The 19,464-nt window shown below is 39.0% G+C and overlaps 2 protein-coding genes across 2 annotated transcripts in view; one reads left to right on the forward strand and one right to left on the reverse strand.

Moving 5' to 3' along the window:
- gpatch1 (G patch domain containing 1) overlaps window positions 1-12,739 on the reverse strand; it is a 16,233-nt gene extending 3,494 nt beyond the window's left edge. The window contains exons 1-16 of the mRNA XM_072671202.1: window positions 12,667-12,739; window positions 12,313-12,447; window positions 12,014-12,099; window positions 10,829-10,989; window positions 10,548-10,645; window positions 10,354-10,406; window positions 9,986-10,228; window positions 6,561-6,711; window positions 6,210-6,289; window positions 5,889-6,093; window positions 5,206-5,598; window positions 4,553-4,731; window positions 4,053-4,180; window positions 2,937-3,225; window positions 2,460-2,745; window positions 78-188 (exon numbers count right to left, since the gene is read on the reverse strand). Of these exons, the coding sequence (XP_072527303.1) occupies window positions 78-188; window positions 2,460-2,745; window positions 2,937-3,225; window positions 4,053-4,180; window positions 4,553-4,731; window positions 5,206-5,598; window positions 5,889-6,093; window positions 6,210-6,289; window positions 6,561-6,711; window positions 9,986-10,228; window positions 10,354-10,406; window positions 10,548-10,645; window positions 10,829-10,989; window positions 12,014-12,099; window positions 12,313-12,447; window positions 12,667-12,736 (2,668 nt within the window). The 5' untranslated portion in view covers window positions 12,737-12,739. The remainder of the gene's footprint in view (window positions 1-77; window positions 189-2,459; window positions 2,746-2,936; window positions 3,226-4,052; window positions 4,181-4,552; window positions 4,732-5,205; window positions 5,599-5,888; window positions 6,094-6,209; window positions 6,290-6,560; window positions 6,712-9,985; window positions 10,229-10,353; window positions 10,407-10,547; window positions 10,646-10,828; window positions 10,990-12,013; window positions 12,100-12,312; window positions 12,448-12,666) is intronic.
- A 953-nt stretch (window positions 12,740-13,692) lies between these two features.
- On the forward strand, window positions 13,693-19,115 carry cln6a (CLN6 transmembrane ER protein a). Its single transcript, XM_072671352.1, has 7 exons — window positions 13,693-13,854; window positions 14,338-14,455; window positions 15,080-15,178; window positions 15,414-15,602; window positions 16,264-16,319; window positions 16,863-16,982; window positions 17,482-19,115. The coding sequence occupies exons 1-7, from the start codon at window positions 13,808-13,810 to the stop codon at window positions 17,747-17,749; spliced, it is 897 nt and encodes a 298-aa protein (XP_072527453.1). The 5' UTR covers window positions 13,693-13,807; the 3' UTR covers window positions 17,750-19,115.
- The last annotated feature ends 349 nt before the right edge of the window (window positions 19,116-19,464 follow it).

Raw genomic sequence — 19,464 nt, forward strand, 5'->3', positions numbered from 1 at the left:
CAATAAAAGTTTTAAGAAAATGGAATTTATTTGACTATTCATATGGAGTTAAATAGGAGTAAGTGTTCGTGACCAACCTGGAGGCGGTAGTCTGGGTCCAAACTCTTCACTGTCAAGGTCTCCAGCCTGTATAGATGTAGCAGCAGATGCATTCTTCTGATTCCCTTCCTCTGAGAGAGGCTTAGATTCTGAAAAGAGGAAATACATGAAATTAAATTTATATCCATTTGCAAAACGAACATTTCCACATTTTACAGTCTCATTTGTACAGTAGACTTGTGGTGCATGCTCAATTACATTGCATATAATTTCTTCACATTTTGTACTTGTACTTGGAAATGAACAGCAAACCTGTTTACTTGTAACAGGTTTGGCGCAACAGATAACACCACTACCTGCCACGGAGCTACCACACCATGTGGGAGACTGGGGTTCGATTCCCGGTCTGGGTGATTATGCTGCGCTACACCAATAAGAGTCCTTGGGCAAGACTCCTGACACTACACTGACCCACCTCTGTAATATGAGTTACCTTGTAAGTCGCTCTGGATAAGAGCATCAGCTAAATGCCATAAATGTAAATGTAACATAATAGATGTAGAAGCCACTGGGCAGTTGCTGAATTCAGTCAGTCAGTTATTGTAAAACTAATTTTTGTAGGACACTTTCCTCAGTCAACGAATTTGTATATCGTCATGGTCTTGCGCAAAAACTCCAAAGCGTAATCTTTACATGAGAAGGAATCACCTTTTTTACCTTTCAATGCAAGGCAACCCTAAAAAATTGCTATACAAGCAATTTTGAGGCATTTCTATTGATCCAGTCATCATGAATTATGACAAAAACAGAAAAAATATAAAAAGGTATAAGGTTTTTGAGTGGCCGTGATGATGCATACACCGATCAGCCATAACATTAGCACTACCTGCTTAATAATGAGCAGGTGCCCCCTTGTGCTGCCACAACAGATCTGAGTGTTCAAGGCAAGCACTCCACAAGACCTCTGAAGATATCCTGTGGTATCCGTCACAAAGACGTTAGCAGCAGATCTTTTAAGTCCTGTAAGTTGTGAGGTGGGGCCTCCATGGATCAATAGATTTCTTAAAAATTTGGATTTCTCAGACAGGGGTTTGTGAACCCCTAAAGTACCTGGTGGCACTGCAGAGTTGGGGTGTTATGGATGTGATGGAAATTTAAAAATTGTGTGTGATGGAAAAATATAAATGTACCACCTACTAATCTCATAAGTACATTCAACAATGCTTCACTCAAATATTACTAAATGAATCATGATATGTAATAAATGTAGAAGCCAGGTGACAGGTTTAATTTAACAGCTAGCTAGCTAAATCGTTTTTTGCATCTTAATCACTTTTTGCTGGTGACATTTCTGTAGCAGGTTTGCATTTAAGCCATGAGGCCAACTTTCATGGACAGACAGGATAATGTTCACCTACTTCAGGTTTCCTCAAACTCGAGTGCAGGGAGAGCAGGAGTGCTGTACAGTTTTGTTATTATCCTGCACTTTTTGAACTTTGAACTTTTTGAAAATTGCCACCGTTTCTCTGATGCCACAAGAACCAACTCCTTTACATATCTCATCTTACATATTTACATATTTCAGGCAACCACAGTCTAGCTCTACCCATTCATATGTCAAGTCAACTGAAGTCAAATGTATTAGTATAGCGCTTTTTACAACTGTTGTTGTCACAAAGCAGCTTTACATAATTAGTAATTAGTAAAAGACAGAGACAAAAAAAGAAATAACTTAAGACATGAAGGATCAAAGACCCCCAGTGAGCAGCCAACAGCGACAGTGGCAAGGAAAAACTCCCTCACAGCTGGAGGAAGAAACCTTGGGAGGAACCAAGACTCACAAGGGGGACCCGACCCACCCTCTTCTGATCAGAACTATTGATAAATTATTGATAAAAGTTACCAAATCATCTATTCTGTTAAACTGCTCTGATCATAATCATAATATATTAATCATGGTGTAGATTAATAGTGGTGATATTAATAGTGGCAGATCGTTAAGAGTCCGTTTAAGTTTTAACATGGTCATTAGACAGGCAGCAGTGGTAGGAGGGTGTGCCGCTGGTCTGGTATGGGTGGTGGGTGGGGGCCTATGGCAGTTTTCATGAGTGTTTCAGCTCTGCTTTTTGAATGAGGCACAACACAGTGCAGTCAATCAAAGCAGAGCTCATCCATCTCTCTTATTAATCCATCTTAAAGGCACAGTTACAAAAAAAGGGATAAAAAGTGTTTGGAAACTGTAAAAAATGTAGGATATGGGCCTGACATTAAATAAAATTCAGTAAATTCAGAAACTGCCAAATGGCTTCTATTATTTTATGTTAAATAGTTTTCTTTTCTTAGAGGTTTGGCTGAAAGCCACAGGACTTTTTTAGAAGGGAAAAAAAAGGACTTCCCATCCACGCACTTAAGGAAATTACCTGTCATGGTAAGACTCAGACTCGACGTAGGAGGAGCCTGTGTTAAAACAGGCGTGGCAAAAATGTTCACAGTTGTGACGACTGGTACATTTGTCTGGGTCTCCACTTCTTGGGCCTCCTCTTCGCCACTGTCTTCCTCAGATGAAGATGAGCTCTCATCATCAGAAGAGCTGGCAAAGATGGCCTTGAAGAGGTCCATTGAAGGTCTGACCTCTGCCTCTTCACCCTCGTCCTCATCTTCAGCCTTTTTGGCTGTTTGCTCAGTCTGAGGCTCGGATGTTTTTGGCTAAAAAAAAGAAAAAGGGGGCAACTTCTTACTATAACTGCCTCTGAAAATATATGAAGCACAATATATACTATACTATACGGCATACGACATACGGCAGTTAACATATACATTAGTGTGACACGGCCTGCAAATAAAAGATTATAGGGTTAGGATTATGAATCACTGATGTATAAACAATGGACACATACTTCAGCAATGGCAGATTCTGCAGAGGTCGTCTGGTCTTGCTGTGATGCCGTCGCCTCACTGCGAACCTCACTGATAAATCTGCTGAGCGAGTCTTTAACCTGAGACTCCTGACCAGCTACATCCCACCTAGAACGCTTGCCGGAGGCTGCAGGGGAGGATAGAGCGGCGGAAGGGACTAACGCAGAGCTGGAAGTGGGTCGAGAGTTCTCTCTGTCGTCCATTACAGACAGGAAGTTGAACACGGAGAACTTGTCCCGCTTCACTTTGGGCAGACCAACTATACCTGAGCTGCCAATCAGAGAACACAAGTGTTGAGCTTGATTTATATGTCTGGGTAGATGCATGTCTGAATATGTGTGTTGCAATGTAGAGAATAGGATTAGCTTGACATGGATAAGCTTGACTCTCAACGACATGCACACCTTTGTAGAGCTAAGCATCAGCCAAACTCTGATGTAGCACTCTCTCTAGTAGCATTGGGGGCAGGACAGCCAAAATTATCCCACACAAGCCAGAACTACTGCAAATTCAGTTGGATTTGTTGGTTTAAGCGTGGCATAATAAACAGATTTTAAACTTTTAAAAGTATCATCAAGCTACAACACAAATAATGATGCAATTGTGCCCCCTAGTGTATAGGCTCATATTACATGTATTTGTAAAGATCAACTACTATTTATTACTAAATAGAAGTAAAAATAGCATGTATTGTCTAAATAATGATTTGACAATTTCTCCCCTTAAAAAAAAAAAACAATCAGATACAACACAGTCAAATATTTTGGCATTAGACATAGTGCCAATATGTTTTTGTGTTTCTGCTCCCGAGAGACCCATTGTATTGGCAAAACTTCTCAACAGGGACTACACAAGCTGTGCATGCGCATTTGCACATCTGTGTCAGCAATGGATGCAACTGAATGTAGCTGAAAGCATTCATTAGAAGGGTATAGTGGGTTTGGCATTATTTACAGGGTAGAACTTTGGGTTGTTTCTTCCGTTGTGCAGTTTAGCAGAATCCAATTAGTTTTCTGTTCATTTATTGTAAACACTTGCAAAAAGCAAATTAGCTTGCTTGTGTGAGTATGTACATTGTGTGTGCATGCATATCTCACCCTGGGAAAGGGTCTGGGACATTAAATCTCTTGCACAGTAGTTTATCAGGATGCCACTCAAAGGTGTCTCTGGTCAGTTTCCCAAACATCTTCATCTTTACGGCTGCTTGCTTATCATCCACATCATTCTGAGGGTCAAGAACAGAACACAAAGATATAAAACATAACATCAGACCACAATCTATCCATCTATCTAGCCAGGTGACAACAGAATGTGAGCAGCAAAAATTACTGTCGTTATTAGACAAAATATCAACTGCCAGGTGATGAACAACTACCTGTTATTTGCTACTACATGATAATACACTAGTAGTTTAATTAATGAACATTCTACCTTGGAAATTAAATATACATGACCAACTTCATTATAAATTATGGCATTATAAATGATAAATAATGATTTTAAAAAAAGAAGAAAATAAAGAAATGAATGGAAGCAATGAAAGAAAGGAAATGTCCTGTATAATGCACAAGTGTGCATAAAGGTGTGACCAGCTAACCTCTTGATCTCGTGTCACTTCCACAGAATCTGTGTCATCCTCATTTTTGGCACGGGTGAAGCGGGAAGACAGTAACGAATTACTGGGCTTATAGAGCACGGCAGCACGTATAAACTCCTCCCTCTCTCGCCCCCTCTCCCATTCAGTCATCGACTGGTCCAGACTCAACTCAAGTGCATCTATACAGATCACACAAACGGATACACACACCATAATGGTTTGGCTCACATTACATACAATGTAGATATTAGAGCTGTGTTTTGGGAAAATCCTGGAAATGCGATACACATCACAATACAGGGGTAACGATCCAATATGTTGCAAGGTTTTTTTTTATATATATATATATATATATATTAAATTTGAGAAAACTGCATTTTTGTCATAGTACAAAACACTATCATAAGCATTGAATTCTGAGTGCTTTAAAAGTAAACTTGAACCACTGTCTGCCTTGCATATAAACTATTAATTAAAAATCTTTTTTTCAAACATGTTTTCGATATTTTATTCAGTATTGCAAAACATAATATGGCAATTTTCAAATGTGTAAATATATTCCTATTTTATTCCTATATTAAGTATCTAATATACTGCCACATTGGGAGAAATTGCATGAATCTGTGTTTAATTATGCATTTCCTGTTTAGTACCTTTATCTCCCTGCTTCAGTCGGCTGATGTAGAGGTCATACCGAGCCTGTTTGGCGGGGTTTTTCTCAAACGGCTTGAAGGTCTGGCCACTCTGAGCTGTAGGGCTGGACCAAGCACTGAGGGCTAGCTGGGTAGTTGCCTGAGATTGGATCTTTGTATCACCCTGGGCAGCAGAAGGCTGGGCACCGCTGTCTGACTGAGGGACAGCAGAGATGGACTGGAAGCGGCTGGACAGGGCCTGCAGGGCAGAGACTTTGGCTGCAGCCACAACAGCAGCACGACCCTCAGCAGATGACATGTCCCCTTGCGCTCTCTTATCTCCTGCTGCTTTACGGAACCCGCTCAGTCTCTCTCTATCTTTACTGTCCAACAGTTCAAACACAGAGCTGGGCCCTGCGGAGTATGCAAACACACACAAAACATAAATCAATCATTTGATCTGATTACAACATTTGGGTAGATACAACACTCTGAGGCGATCAAGGCATCTTTGGGAAAAGTGGAGAAAGGCCCATGTTCATTTTCTCAACTGAATACACACTGGTTCATGCAATTACACAGTTTCCGGTGCTTGGTCTGGTAGTGTGTCTACGGCGAGTGCTTATTCTCAGTTTCTGTTGTGGATTAGCCCTAGACAGTGTTGTAACAATATAGGAGTGTATTGAGAGCAATGCGTGATTTACCCTGTATGGTTGTTTCTCCTAGCATCTCCCTCCTCTGTGCAGAGTCCAGAGTGTGGCGCCCTTGCTGTGGTGCATCCTGCGATAGGTGTCCACGGGAGACCTGTAGGGCCTGGGCTACCAGTGGGCTCACAGAGGACAGGTCTACCACCGGACGGAAAAAATGCACTGGCCGATAATCCCTTGGAAGATCTGGGGGAGGAAACACCTAAACATAAAGGATTTACAAGTTATTGCAACAGAGAATTACAGAATTACTGCACATAAAGACATGATTCATCAGATACATGTTACTAGTTAATGTTGCATGAAAGAAATACAAACCGTTTTTGATTCTGTGGTGTTAGAACCCAGGGTGAAACCTTCCAGAATCTTCCCCACATATGCAGCATCTCTTTTTGAGTCTGGATAAAATGCGACATTATATGTTGTTACTGTCAAACAACTCTAGCACACGACTGGTATTAGGCATTGTGCCAATAGGTTCATGTTTATCTGCTCCAGAGAGTCCTATTCTATTGCCAATGTTTCTTTACTAGCTGTATCAGCAATGGGTGCAACTTTAAGTAGCTGACTGCATTCATTAAAAGGGGGTCCACAAACTTTTGGACATATAGAGGTTATATGTAAAAAAAATAAAAAAAATAAATAAAAAATAAATAAATAAAAAATCACCATTCTTCTTCTTCCTGTACTGCTGAGGGGCCGTCCATCCATATAGGCCGTCTCCTGGCTCCTCCCCTCCCAATACAGCGTCATAGTTGGACATGGTGTCTCTGTGGTAGATATCATCATCGTCCTCTTCCATCGCTCCCACTCCAAATGCCTGCACACAAAAACAAGTTTACAGTGACGATGGAAGATGAATTCATATACCATTACCACAGTCTGAGTATACATTAGTTTGTGATGTTAGGAAACATCCTAGCTTAGATGGTGTATACCTGCCTTCCCTATCTGAGTGTACACAAGTATATGAGCTGGGGATTTTATGGGAGTTTATGCAAATTCTCCCAGGGCTCGCAAATTTGTCCAATCACCTCAGTATTTCTGCAATAAAGACATCATAAAATAAAGACATTTTTGGAACATTTTTACAATGAGGTGTGTTAAGAGTGCTACATGTCAAGAAGACACACTATGTTAAAAATTATCAATGTGCTATTTTATGTACTATTTAGAATGATGGGGTGTGATTATGGACACAGCAAGTGTCTCGGCTTCAGCCACTCTGCCCACACGTCTGAAGGCTAAGTGAACCTGCCACAACTATCAGGATTTTGTCAGTTTTTGTCAGGCATGCTGAAACTTTGACCACTTCATGTGACTAGTGTCTGGATTGTATCCTGATAAGATTTTAGTCACATGCTTTTACACCCTCAGTAGTGATTTCAGTCAGACTGAAATCCGATTGCTGTGTGGGACAGAATATGCAAATTGGCTTGTTGCGCTGCAATTATTACTGGTGTTTCGGTTGTACTGGCAGGGGTTTTGGTTGCAGAATGTGTCTTGTAGAGATGCAAGTGTTTACAATTCTATAGCATGCGGCTGAAATGCCTCCCAGACCAACTCAAGAAGTGATTTGAGTGATCGGATTTGTGTCTCTTATGCGGATCGGTTTTATCCAGATATAAACTTGATACTCAAGATACATGAAGTGTCCAGATGTAAATAGAGTCTTCAAAATCTACTGAGGAAATTAAAACAATTGACAAGAAAGATCTAAGCTACTAAACTATTTTCTGCAAATTTAAACCAATTCCACTACAACATTAAGCCCTTTAGTCTTTAATCATAATAAGAAATTCTCAGAAATCCTGACCAGTCTATTTATTGTAGGAAGCCACTGGCAGTGTATCCCTAATTTTTGTATGGCACTTTCAGATACAGCTGGGCAATGTGACTAATATATTTATATATATAATATAATATAATATATAATAAATATTTTATCGTATGGTGATAAATTTTGTTATCATGTTACACAACATGCTGTACTGTCAATACACTGTGTGCAGAATTATTAGGCAAATGAGTATTTTGATCACATCATCCTTTTTATACATGTTGTCCTACTCCAAGCTCTATAGGCATAAAAGACAACTACCAATCAAGTAAATCAGGTGATGTGCATCTCTGTAATGAGAAGGGGTGTGGTCTAATGACATCAACACCCTATATAAGGTGTGCTTAATTATTAGGCAACTTCCTTTCCTTTGGCAAAATGGGTCAGAAGAGAGATTTGACTCTGAAAAGTCAAAAATTGTAAGACGTCTTGCAGAGGGATGCAGCAGTCTTGAAATTGCCAAACTTTTGAAGCGTGATCACTGAACAATCAAGCGTTTCATGGCAAATAGCCAACAGGGTCGCAAGAAACGTGTTGGGAAAAAAGGCGTAAAATAACTGCCCATGAATTGAGGAAAATCAAGTGTGAAGCTGCCAAGATGCCATTTGCCAGCAGTTTTGCCATATTTCAGAGCTGCAACGTTACTGGAGTATCAAAAAGGTGTGCGATACTCAGGGACATGGCCAAGGTAAGGAAGGCTGAAAAACGACCACCTTTGAACAAGAAACATAAGATAAAACGTCAAGACTGGGCCAAGAAATATCTTAAGGCTGATTTTTCTAAGGTTTTATGGACTGATGAAATGCGAGTGATTCTTGATGGGCCAGATGGATGGGCCCGAGGGCAGTAAAGGGCAGAGAGCTCCACTCCGACTCAGACACCAGCAAGGTGGAGGTGGAGTACTGGTATGGGCTGGTATCATCAAAGATGAACTTGTGGGACCTTTTCGGGTTGAGGATGGAGTGAAGCTCAACTCTCAGACCTACTGCCAGTTTCTGGAAGACCCCTTCTTCAAGCAGTGGTACAGAAACAAGTCGGTATCGTTCAAGAAAAACATGATTTTCATGCAGGACAATGCTCCATCACATGCATCCAAATACTCCACAGCGTGGCTGGCCAGTAAGGGTCTAAAAGAAGAAAAAATGATGACATGGCCTCCTTGTTCACCTGATCTGAACCCCATAGAGAACCCGTTGTCCCTCATAAAATGTGAGATCTACAGGGAGGGAAAACAGTACACCTCTCTGAACAGTGTCTGGGAGGCTGTGGTGTCTGCTGCATGCAATGCTGATTGATGGATGGAAGGCTTTTGAGTGTCATTGTAAAGAAAGGTGGCTATATTGGTCACCGATTTGTTTTTGGTTTTGTTTGTTGTGAGAAATGTTTATTTCTAAATTTTGTTATATTGGTTTACCTGGTGAAAATAAACAAGTGAGATGGGTATATATTATGTTTATATTATTTTATTATGGGTATATATTTGTTTTTTTATTAAGTTGCCTAATAATTCTGCACAGTAATAGTTACCTGCACAAACAGATATCCGCCTAAGATAGCCAAATCTAAAAAAAAACCTACTCCAACTTCCAAAAATATTAAGCTTTGATATTTATGAGTCTTTTGGGTTGATTGAGAACATAGTTGTTGTTCAATAATAAAAGGAATCCTCTCAAATACAACTTGCCTAATAATTCTGCACACACTGTATGAGTGTATCGTGAATATGGTTAAAGAGCACTGATTAACTGCACATTTCATTACAAAGAGTGTAATCAGTCTTATTGAGTTCAATAGTGTGCAGCATATTTTGAGTAAAAATCACAGTACTCAGTATGGGAGAGTATTTGGATAGCAGTTTTTACAAATTTCACATTTTTGGTGCATTTTGTTTACATGATGAAATATTGTGATAAATATCGAATATCATAAAAACATTTATTTAAATATTGTGATATAATTTTTATCCATATCGCCCAGCTCTACTTCCATATAGGGGTAAAGGTAATAGGAACCCATCAGGTCACGCCACCAGTCAGTCAAGCTTTAATGACACTGTGTCACATTGTTATACTTTAGGAGTTCGTAAGTATTGAATATACATAAATAAATGAATATGGTTTACCAAATTAAGCCAGTTAAGTATTTCCCTAGCGTAAGGGTGCATCTAGAGGGAATTAAAGCAATACACGGCAACAAATGCAAAAAAAAACAAAGTTAAGTAACTGTCTTCCACAATACATTAAATACAACACACCTGTCCTGTGATTCCACCTTTACGTTGTCGCCCCGCCTTCCTGCCTGCGAACAGGCTACTCGTCCTATCAGAATCCAGCGTGAACAGATTGATATGCCCCATGCCGGAGCCACCACTCAGCGCCTGTAGAGGGTTCAGTCCTCTATAACCCAGGCCATGAGAGTTGTCTTTAGGGGTGAAATCCACTGGGATTACGTCTTTGGGCGCAAAGGTCACATTCTCCGGAGCAAACTCATCATCATTCTAGACATGGAAAGTAGAATGTTACAAGTTTTGTTATGGATACAAAAATGCAGACAAAATCATATAGTGTTGAAATTAACCAATCAATTGATTATCATCTGTTTAATCATTAAGCTCATACTTACCTCTGACTCTTCAGAACCACTGAGGGGCAAAGCACACCCATACACTCTGGCACCTGTAATAACCAGGCAAAAATCATTCATGACATGCATGCTTATCATGTGAGAGGAAAAAAAAAGAAAAAGAAATTGAAATATGAGGTTTGGTTCTGATCGCAATGTTACACATGCTCCGACAGAGAATATATTAGACTGACCTGTGTCTTGTTTGCGTTGTCTTCTCTTCAACCTGGGTCCAATCCCTTGCCCATCCTTCCAACCCATTTTCCGAAGCAGCTGGACACCAACAGATGAACTGCCATACACACAGTCCACAGCGGCAAATTATTATTTACATTCATAATGCATCACAAATGCAGTAACTGGTCAGTTACAAAGTCCTTAAGCTATTCTGTTGGAACAACAAAAAAAAAAAGGGGGGGGGCCTCCCCGCCTCCCCTCCTCCCCCATGTTTGATTGTTATGTGGCAGTGTAATACCGTGCAGGTGCAATCAGCTCCTCCAGCAAAGTGTCTCCTGGAATGGGAGCCGAGAGGGAGCTGATAGCTTTGGCCTTATCCCGGATTTGATCTGGCCTCCCAGAAGCAAAGTCGTCCGTGGTGGTGATCTCTCGTGGTGCAATACCATGCTCACTGAAATCCTTAAGTTTGAGAGACATTCAAAGATCTATCCATTAAAAAGCAAAAGCGTCTTAAAGCAAAGTGCCAAACATGGGTATAAACTAAAATATAAACCAAAACAAAAGGCTGTTATGTCAGATCAAGGGCTAAATTATAGTGTCAGTGAGATCTTTTAGTACAGTTTTATAGTTAGTACTGGCTTTAATACGTAACAGCAATATTACAAAGCTTATGGTGTGTAAGCCTGGCTTTTTATTTAGTATGTTTTGCCTCAACAGGTTTATGTAACCAAGAACTTATTATTTATTATTACCATCAAATCAAATAAAGTGTATTTTCCCATAAGCTAGTGGTGAGAGTCAGGTTTCTAGAAATCATCTGGGCATATGCTGTACATGTGATGGAGGAATGAACAGTGAATGCAGGGGCTGTGGTCTCAATAGCCCTTCAGTGTGTAATGTGCTGTGTGCCTGGAATTGAGGAGCAGCTTTACTATTCAACTGTTTTGGAATCATATCTAACTATTTATTTAGATTATGTTTCAGTATATTCTTTAACAACTATATATATATATATATATACACACACGTTTCTTACCTTTAGCTTAGAATACTCCCATTTTATTCCCATTAATTCCCATGGTTAATTTCCCAACTTTAAAAATGTCCAGAATATTGCAATCCTAGTTAAGATAAAAAGGTTTAACAGTGAACACAGTTGAACAAAGCTTGCGCCACTGTTCATCGTTGAAGCAAACTGCTGTGATTTCCGAGGGCCATCTTTCAACTACAGGGCCAATTGACCTTTGCACCACTGGCGAGTCCCAGCCTGTTTTTGGTATAATGCAGCTACGCTAAACATATTATTTACATGACCCCATTTCGAAGGGACTGTAACAAACACAGTGCTTAATTCTATACTGCTTATTTATGTTGCCACGTAAAATGACATCAATGTAGATCTTGCTGAGAAATATAATACATCAAATATTTAAGATATGAGCCATTTGATATAATTAAGCACACTATCAGCTCTCGGGCTTACCTCGTCATCCATAAAGTCTTCTGGTCGGACATTGTGCTTATCTGCTTTCTGCTGTCGCGATGACACAAAATTAGATGGTGTCCAGCCTACAGAGGACCAGCAGAGTTTGGAAAGGTAGGTTAAGGGCAGGTCATTATCCAGAACAGTCAAATAACCCACAGTAGGGCTGCAGATCTTCGTCCTAGACAAGCTGGAGCACACCTGACTCTGTGTTGTGCTGAGTGTTCAGGTGAACACTCAGCCCCCCCCCCCACCCCACCACTCCTGATAAAGCTCAAACAAGCGTGGCTGCAGCTTACCTTCCTTCGAGCCCACAGTGTTGAAGTAACCCGCAGAAAAGCCTCCAGTGAAGGCTCCGTGAAACCTCTTGAAGCGGCCTTTCTCGTCCTTAACCGTCTGCTCCTGCAAGGGTATCGGCTTTCTGATGGGCTCATCTGAACAAAGTGAAACGTCAGTAAAGGTCTCACACACAGCAACCAGTATTATATGGGCTAACACGAGTCCTAGCAGTAACGCAGACGTCAGTCCACACACAGGGTGCTGGACCTGGGCTGTGACAATATCAACATCCCTGCATTTAAAGAACTCAAACCCCTTCAGCTCACTAATGCTGTAGCTTAACATGTATTTAACGACAAAACTGTGTAAGCCACCTTCTTCCAGTGGTTCCAGGGGGATTCCATAAGTCACGAAATCTTCATCACTCTCTCCGTCGGACGCCATGTTTACATGCACTACGGTGGCCGTGCAGGTTCATAAAGGGACAAGCGAAAGCGAGGATATTTTTTGTACTAATTTTTATACTCACAATTTAACTTTTATTTACATTTTTATTTTCTTTTAGTTATTTTTTCGTCTTTTCTCACTGCCGGCTCCTGCACTTACTTATATTTCTTATATATATTTTTTTAAATATTATTATTATTATTATTATTATTATTATTATTATTATTTATTTATTATTATTAAAACGTTTAGTAAAAAGTCGCAGACCACTATGATATTTATAGATATATTCTTTTAGATAGATAATTAAAACTAGCTTTAAACTGCCGGAAATATTTAATGGTTGCGCCGCTTATATGGTTCCCACTTCCAGGCTGTTGCTATTGTAGTCACTAGGATGCAACCGTTTTGCTAGGCGGTTGGTATGGTGTTGATAGGGGGTTGGTATGGTGTTGCTAAGGCGTGTTGCTGGATGTTTATGGTATCTCACGTGACTGCTGTAGTCCTGCTAGGGTGTTGCTAGTTAGTTGATGTGGAGTTGCTTAGTGTCTGCACCCCAGGTGCGGAAACCGTCCAAATCAGACCAACCAATCTCGAGTTGAAATGGTGTCAATATTTTAAAATAAAGAAATAAATAAAGAATAATAGTCAATAATAAAGAAAAAGAATCAGAAACTTATTATAATCACTATAAAATAAACAGCATGGCTCTGCACTGCGCCATCCATAACACTGTGGCACTACTGTACTTAGGCCCGTAAGGAACTTAGCTACATAGGTGCTGCACATACAAAATTGGAAAACACTCGCAAATAATATGATAAACTAGTAAAACATTATATAAAAATATTAAATATTTTATTTTATTAAGTATTTAATTTAAAAAAAAAATGTTTATCTACCTGACCTGAGATCGGCGGAGATGACGCAGGGCGGAAGTGGGGAGACCGTCGTTTGGGAGCGATGTTGAATTTGAACTCAGCTGATCAGTCGGAGCTGACCCAGCTCCAACAGCGGGACCCGCACTTCACAGTTACTAGCTAATTACTGCCAGTACCGACCGAAAACATGCGGAAACGAAGCAAAGCAGACACTCCCGTGTCTTCATACCTAAGGTTTGGTCTGTCGACATTTTAATAGCTGAAGGAGAAGCGAAGTCCGCTGGTAACCGGGGCTGTTACCGCTGTTTACTCCACAGTGTCTGCCCCAGCAGAGTAACCGCTACTGTTGACTCCTCTCCTCTTCAGCTAACTTCGTTTACTTCGTTTACTGAGGGACTCTTCTTTCTACACACACACACATTTATCTAGGTTGCTGTTTGTAAACGTTTGTTGACGTTAGTAAACCCTTTAAGGCAACCCTGTTAACGTTATTGAGCTTTTCCCTGTGTGGAAACACGATGCCGAGACGCCTCGAGAGCACTGCTCGTGTCATTAGATGTTTAGCTAGCTAGCGTGGCTTATGTGATGAATAGCTGATCAGTCAGTACTAACACCGTGTGTATGTGGCTCCTTTAAAATGGTCTGCAGTCTAGATGAAGTGTGTTGTCATGCTGAAGTGACTGCTGTCCAGTAATTCTGCATCTTGTCTTTGAACAGCTCTATTGGGAGAGAGAAAGCAGCCCAGTCCCAGCCTCAGTCCCAGTTCCATGTTGATCTCTGGATCTACTTTACTATACAGAACTGGATACTGGACTTTGGACGGCCTATTGTGATGGTGAGTACAATCACTGGAGTTGCAGATCACTACAAAAACCTCTACAGATCTGTATTTGTACTGAAGTGTCTGTTTTACTGATATTAAGCTTTTCTTGACCTTTTTAAAAAAAAAAAAAAACATATTCCCATAACACATCCTAATACAAGGACTTTTTATTACAAATGGATCATTTTCAGAAACAACTCCTTTGAGAATGTTAGATGTCATGATGCCCCTTCTCTTTCTGATACTGATGATAAAATCGTGAGCATCAGCTATTTAAAAATCCTTGTAATGCGGCAATGACTTGACAATAGGGAGAATAGCGTCTCTGTCATTGCTATTCCAGGAACTGCGTAATGCTACGTATTTCTGCGAAATCCTATAATGTTACTCTACCCTTACTGCATATGTCACTTCTGAATCTCTCAGCTTGTGCAGAAATGCATAACAACTTGTGCTGTTTTTGGCTAGATTTGTTACACATTCTTTGCCTTCTGACATCCCATCCAGCATCTTCTGCTGATATCAATCCAATACAGATTTGCCATCTCTAGAAAATGTGAAGCAGATAGTAATAGTAATAAGTGGATGCATGGAATAACTACTAAGTTCCTGATGTTTTGTTTTTTTTCCTTCTAGATTATACTTCCTCTGGAATGGTTCCCTCTGAACAAGCCCAGTGCCGGAGATTACTTCCATATGGCGTACAATGTCATTACGCCGTTTCTGCTGCTCAAGGTGCAAACTAACTCCTGCATGCAATACTCACTAATAAAAAACAACAATGGTTTATGGACAGTTCATTATTTTGTTTTCTTTATTAGTCGTTCTATTCCAAGCTACTAAATAACTACCTAAATAGCACTGCTGTGAAGTTAGCACTGTATCGACATGATTCTGCTTGGTGGTTTAATTACACTGGTCTTACCTGAGATATCCTCTTGAACTGACCTGTGACTGCACTGTGTTGTAGCTCATGGAGCGAAGCACCACCACATTGCCACGATCAGCAGTGTACCTGAGCATCATCACCTTTGTCATGGGGGCAAGTATCCACCTGGTGGGAGACTCCATCAATCACAGACTCATCCTAAGCGGATACCAGAACCACCTGTCAGTTCGAGAGAACCCCATTATAAAGGACCTCAAGCCTACCTCACTGGTAATTCATCAGATGAGCACTACACTGTAGAAAGCTCTTTAGAAAGCTGTCTTCTGTTACTGATTTATGATTAGCTGCATGAGTAATAATTGTTATTCTACTTCACACAGTCAGCAATAGATCTAGAGATGATGTTGACCCTTTTAACGCACTGAAATCTGCTCCCAGAGAATTATACATGTGCATGACCACATACATATACACATAATAACCTGGATCATCATGTGACATTAGAGCTTTTTATGTGCTAGTGTTTTCCAGCACCATGTTAAGAAGTGCAGTGTTGTCTTTGTTGTTGGATGCATCTGTTTTGTAATAATGTTATCAGTAGTTTGTTTCTTTTGAACAATTTTCAACTTCGACAAGACATCTTTATTAGGGCACAGCAGCATTGAGACATACGTTTGAAGAGCAGACTGTAGGGGGAAATTTGCCTTTAAGGTCTCAAATTGTGTCACAGACTGGCACTTCTCTAACCCACATAATTTCTCTTCCTCCATTTTTTCCAAATGGGACCTAACAGAATTCACAATGTGTGTTTCTCCTGTTGTAGTTCACCTAGTGTCTTCACCAGCCTGCTTCTACAAATAAAATAAAATAAAGTTCATTAATTTGAGCCATAATGTAGCTCCTGATAAATAATGTTTGCTCTCGTTTTCAGATTGACTCCTTCGAGCTCCTGTATTACTATGATGAGCACTTGGGTCATTGCATGTGGTAGGTAAAACGTCTGTCTTTCTCTCTCTCGCTCTCTGCGTTCTCCCATATGATTGTTACAATATAGTTTTATTTGCTTATTTATTCTATTTGTAATCATTTAATAATATAATACTGGTTGACCACAGTGTATGACGGGTACTATATCAGTAAACGCCTTGCCTTGCTTTATATGCAAAAGTCACTTATGGTAGAGGTAGGAGGAAAGATTTAGATAACACAGTATTTTTTTTTTAATACCAGTTGTGAAACCTTGAGTATCATCCGATACTAATTCAATGTTATAAAAGCTATTAGGCTTTAAATGAGCTATTTCTAATGTAAGCATTTGCTTAAACCACTCTCCTACCACACTGTGAAAAACACAGTTTGTGTGCTGTTTCAGGCTAGATCTCTTACAGGATTGGGTCAGATTATTATTATTTTGTCCCCCTCTGATATCTGATACATCATGTTCTGCTGATAACAAACCAATACTGATACCCATCAGTACTAGTGTGCCTGTAGTGAACTTCTCTTAAGCAGGTTTTTCCTCTGTCTTAGGTATATCCCATTCTTCCTCATCCTCTTCCTGTACTTCACTGGGTGTTTTACACAAGCCAAAGAGCAGAAGATGCCACAGTCAGGTTGGCTGCTGTTGGGCCCAAGTGCTGTTTACTACTGGTCAGTAATTTAATGTACTCTGGAAATGTGGCTTTTCTGAGACCCTGCTACATTCTGCAGTGTGATATATTGTGAGAGTATGTATTGTATAGTTACATTTTAAGAAAAATAAGCAGAGTGCTAGCCAATAGAGTCTGTTCTAATATCAATGTAATTCACTGTGACTTTTCTTGTGACAATTCTTACAATGAGTACTAGACTAGTACAGCAAAGGAAAGTTCCAATTAACTTTTTAAATAAAAAGTAATTAATATTTTATCATTTGCTGTATGCCTGTTTAATATAATATAATATATAATATAATATATAGTCATTTAAATAAATGAAATGACTTGGACATAAACATTTTTCTGCACTTTTGCTTTCTTTGGTTAAAAACCTAAAGTGTCAATTTTATGATTTTTTTTTTTTTTATTCAGATTTTTGTTGAATTCCTAATTATAGGCATCAGTACAATGTTCTAGTATTTAAAGCATTAAACCCTTTGATTATGTTGCAGGTACCTGGTGACTGAAGGCCAGATCTTTGTTCTGTTTGTCTTCACGTTCTTTGCCATGGCTGCCACAGTGATGCGACAGAAGCGAACAGGCTACGTGTTGGACAGTAACGGCCGTTTCCTCCTCTATAACTTTATCATCACTCTGGGATTGGTGGTTGTTTGGGTCATTTATCTGTGGAACGACAGTGTGCTACGCAAAAAATACCCTAGTATCATCTATGTGCCAGAACCTTGGTCTTACTACACGTTACATATCAAAGGCAGATAAGGTACTGTAAGAGGTTAGCGTTTTCACTGCACCAAAACATAAAGAAAGTCCATAGAGGAGTTCATCGAGGTTAAGGACGTTATCATGCATATTCTAGAAATTCGTCGTTGCGATTTAAGAAATCAGTGTAATAAATATAATATGAATAAAAAGTAATTTCAGATCAGAGAGTGAAAGCTTTTAAAGGAATACTAAGAGTTTTCTTTGTGCTTCGCTCAGTTACATCAGGGTAGGAATTGTAAAACCCTACAGAATTGTACTCTTGTGAGTCTTCACCATTCATTCAGTGTTCATTCATGTATACATTTTTTTTATTCATTATTATTTTTTCAAATGCAATCAGTTTGACTTATTCATTCTTTTAGAAAAAGAATCATATTGACAAAAAAAAAGATCTTGGAAGTGATTTAGATTTTTTTTTTATTTTTTTTTTTAGGTTTGTTTTGAGTATTTGATGTGTTTTAGATTTAGAAGGTTTGCATTTCAGGCATTACATGTAATGTAGCTAAAACGTATTAGTAAGACACTGTTTTTTGTGTTCAGTGGTACATTTGTGTTTTATGTTTACTAAATAGTATCTAGTATTAACAGGTGAAATCACCTAATTTCTAAACCAGTACTATTTAATTGTTATAATTGTTTGGCCTTATCCAGTATATTGTTGCTGTCAGCGCAAAAAGATCAAGATCAGATATTTGCATAGTAGAGGTTTCCTAGTGCCACAATATATATATTTTCATCTGATTATTTAACTATTTATTAACTATCTTATTGATCATAAAAGACTGTGAGTAAAAGTATTGTAGTAAACGTTAATTGTAAATGCAAATAATAATAAGAGCCAATAGGATCAGTTACTGGACTTTTTTAATCCCTTAAAATCGGTATCCATATTGGCCAGAAAACGTTACATTTTCCCCTATAAGTAAGTTCACTGTTCTGTCTTCTTTTTGCAAAATTGTGTGCAGTTTTAACACATGCACTGTACCGTATTCCTGTACTGTATTGTAATATGCTAGGCATATTCAGCAAAGTGTGACTGAGATTGTTAATCTAGGACCAGCGTTTTCCTCTTGTCTTTTCCTGGATTGGTACAGTGTTTCTGAAACGTTTGGTACATATGGAGTAGCATGTGTACTGAATGTCTACATTCAGGTGTATATTTAATTACTTTGCAAGCTTAATGTTGAAGTTTCCTGATCTAGATGAAGCATCGCCTTATCCTAAAAGGTTTTTACTGAAGAAATTCTGACCTGACTTGAAAGCCTAATTGTGTGAAGTTATGTTTTCTATTAACACTCTACCTGTTACCTGTTACCTCTACCTGTTACCCGTAACCTGTGTAAATAAATGTTTTTTTTATATATATGTATATTAGAATTTTTTATTATTTATAATTAAATGGTTAAAACATATAGAAAATTATAGAATGTATTACTGTGTAAAATTTCGTATGACTTTAACGTTAGACATTTGGTTCGAAATTTTCATGAAACTTTCAGGGAAATACACTACTTTTAAAAACAATGAATTATCACATAATTGTATTCAGTGATTGTAATATACTGACATGTAGAATATCAGTGTATATATAATATACTGATATATATATAAAATATAAAATTGATACCCAGAAAGATGTCATTCAAAAGTGATCAAATCTGTCACATATAATTTGACCAGGAAATAGATTACACTATAATTTATTTATCAAA

This window comes from Salminus brasiliensis, chromosome 25 (genome assembly GCF_030463535.1).
Source record: "Salminus brasiliensis chromosome 25, fSalBra1.hap2, whole genome shotgun sequence".
NCBI classification, from domain to species: domain Eukaryota; kingdom Metazoa; phylum Chordata; class Actinopteri; order Characiformes; family Bryconidae; genus Salminus; species Salminus brasiliensis.

Coding starts and splice junctions, on each gene's coding strand:
- cln6a (XM_072671352.1), top strand. CDS start 13,808: ATGCGGAAACGAAGCAAAGCAGACACTCCCGTGTCTTCATACCTAAG. Junction 16,320..16,862: donor CACTTGGGTCATTGCATGTG/GTAGGTAAAACG, acceptor CCTCTGTCTTAG/GTATATCCCATTCTTCCTCA. Junction 16,983..17,481: donor CCAAGTGCTGTTTACTACTG/GTCAGTAATTTA, acceptor ATTATGTTGCAG/GTACCTGGTGACTGAAGGCC.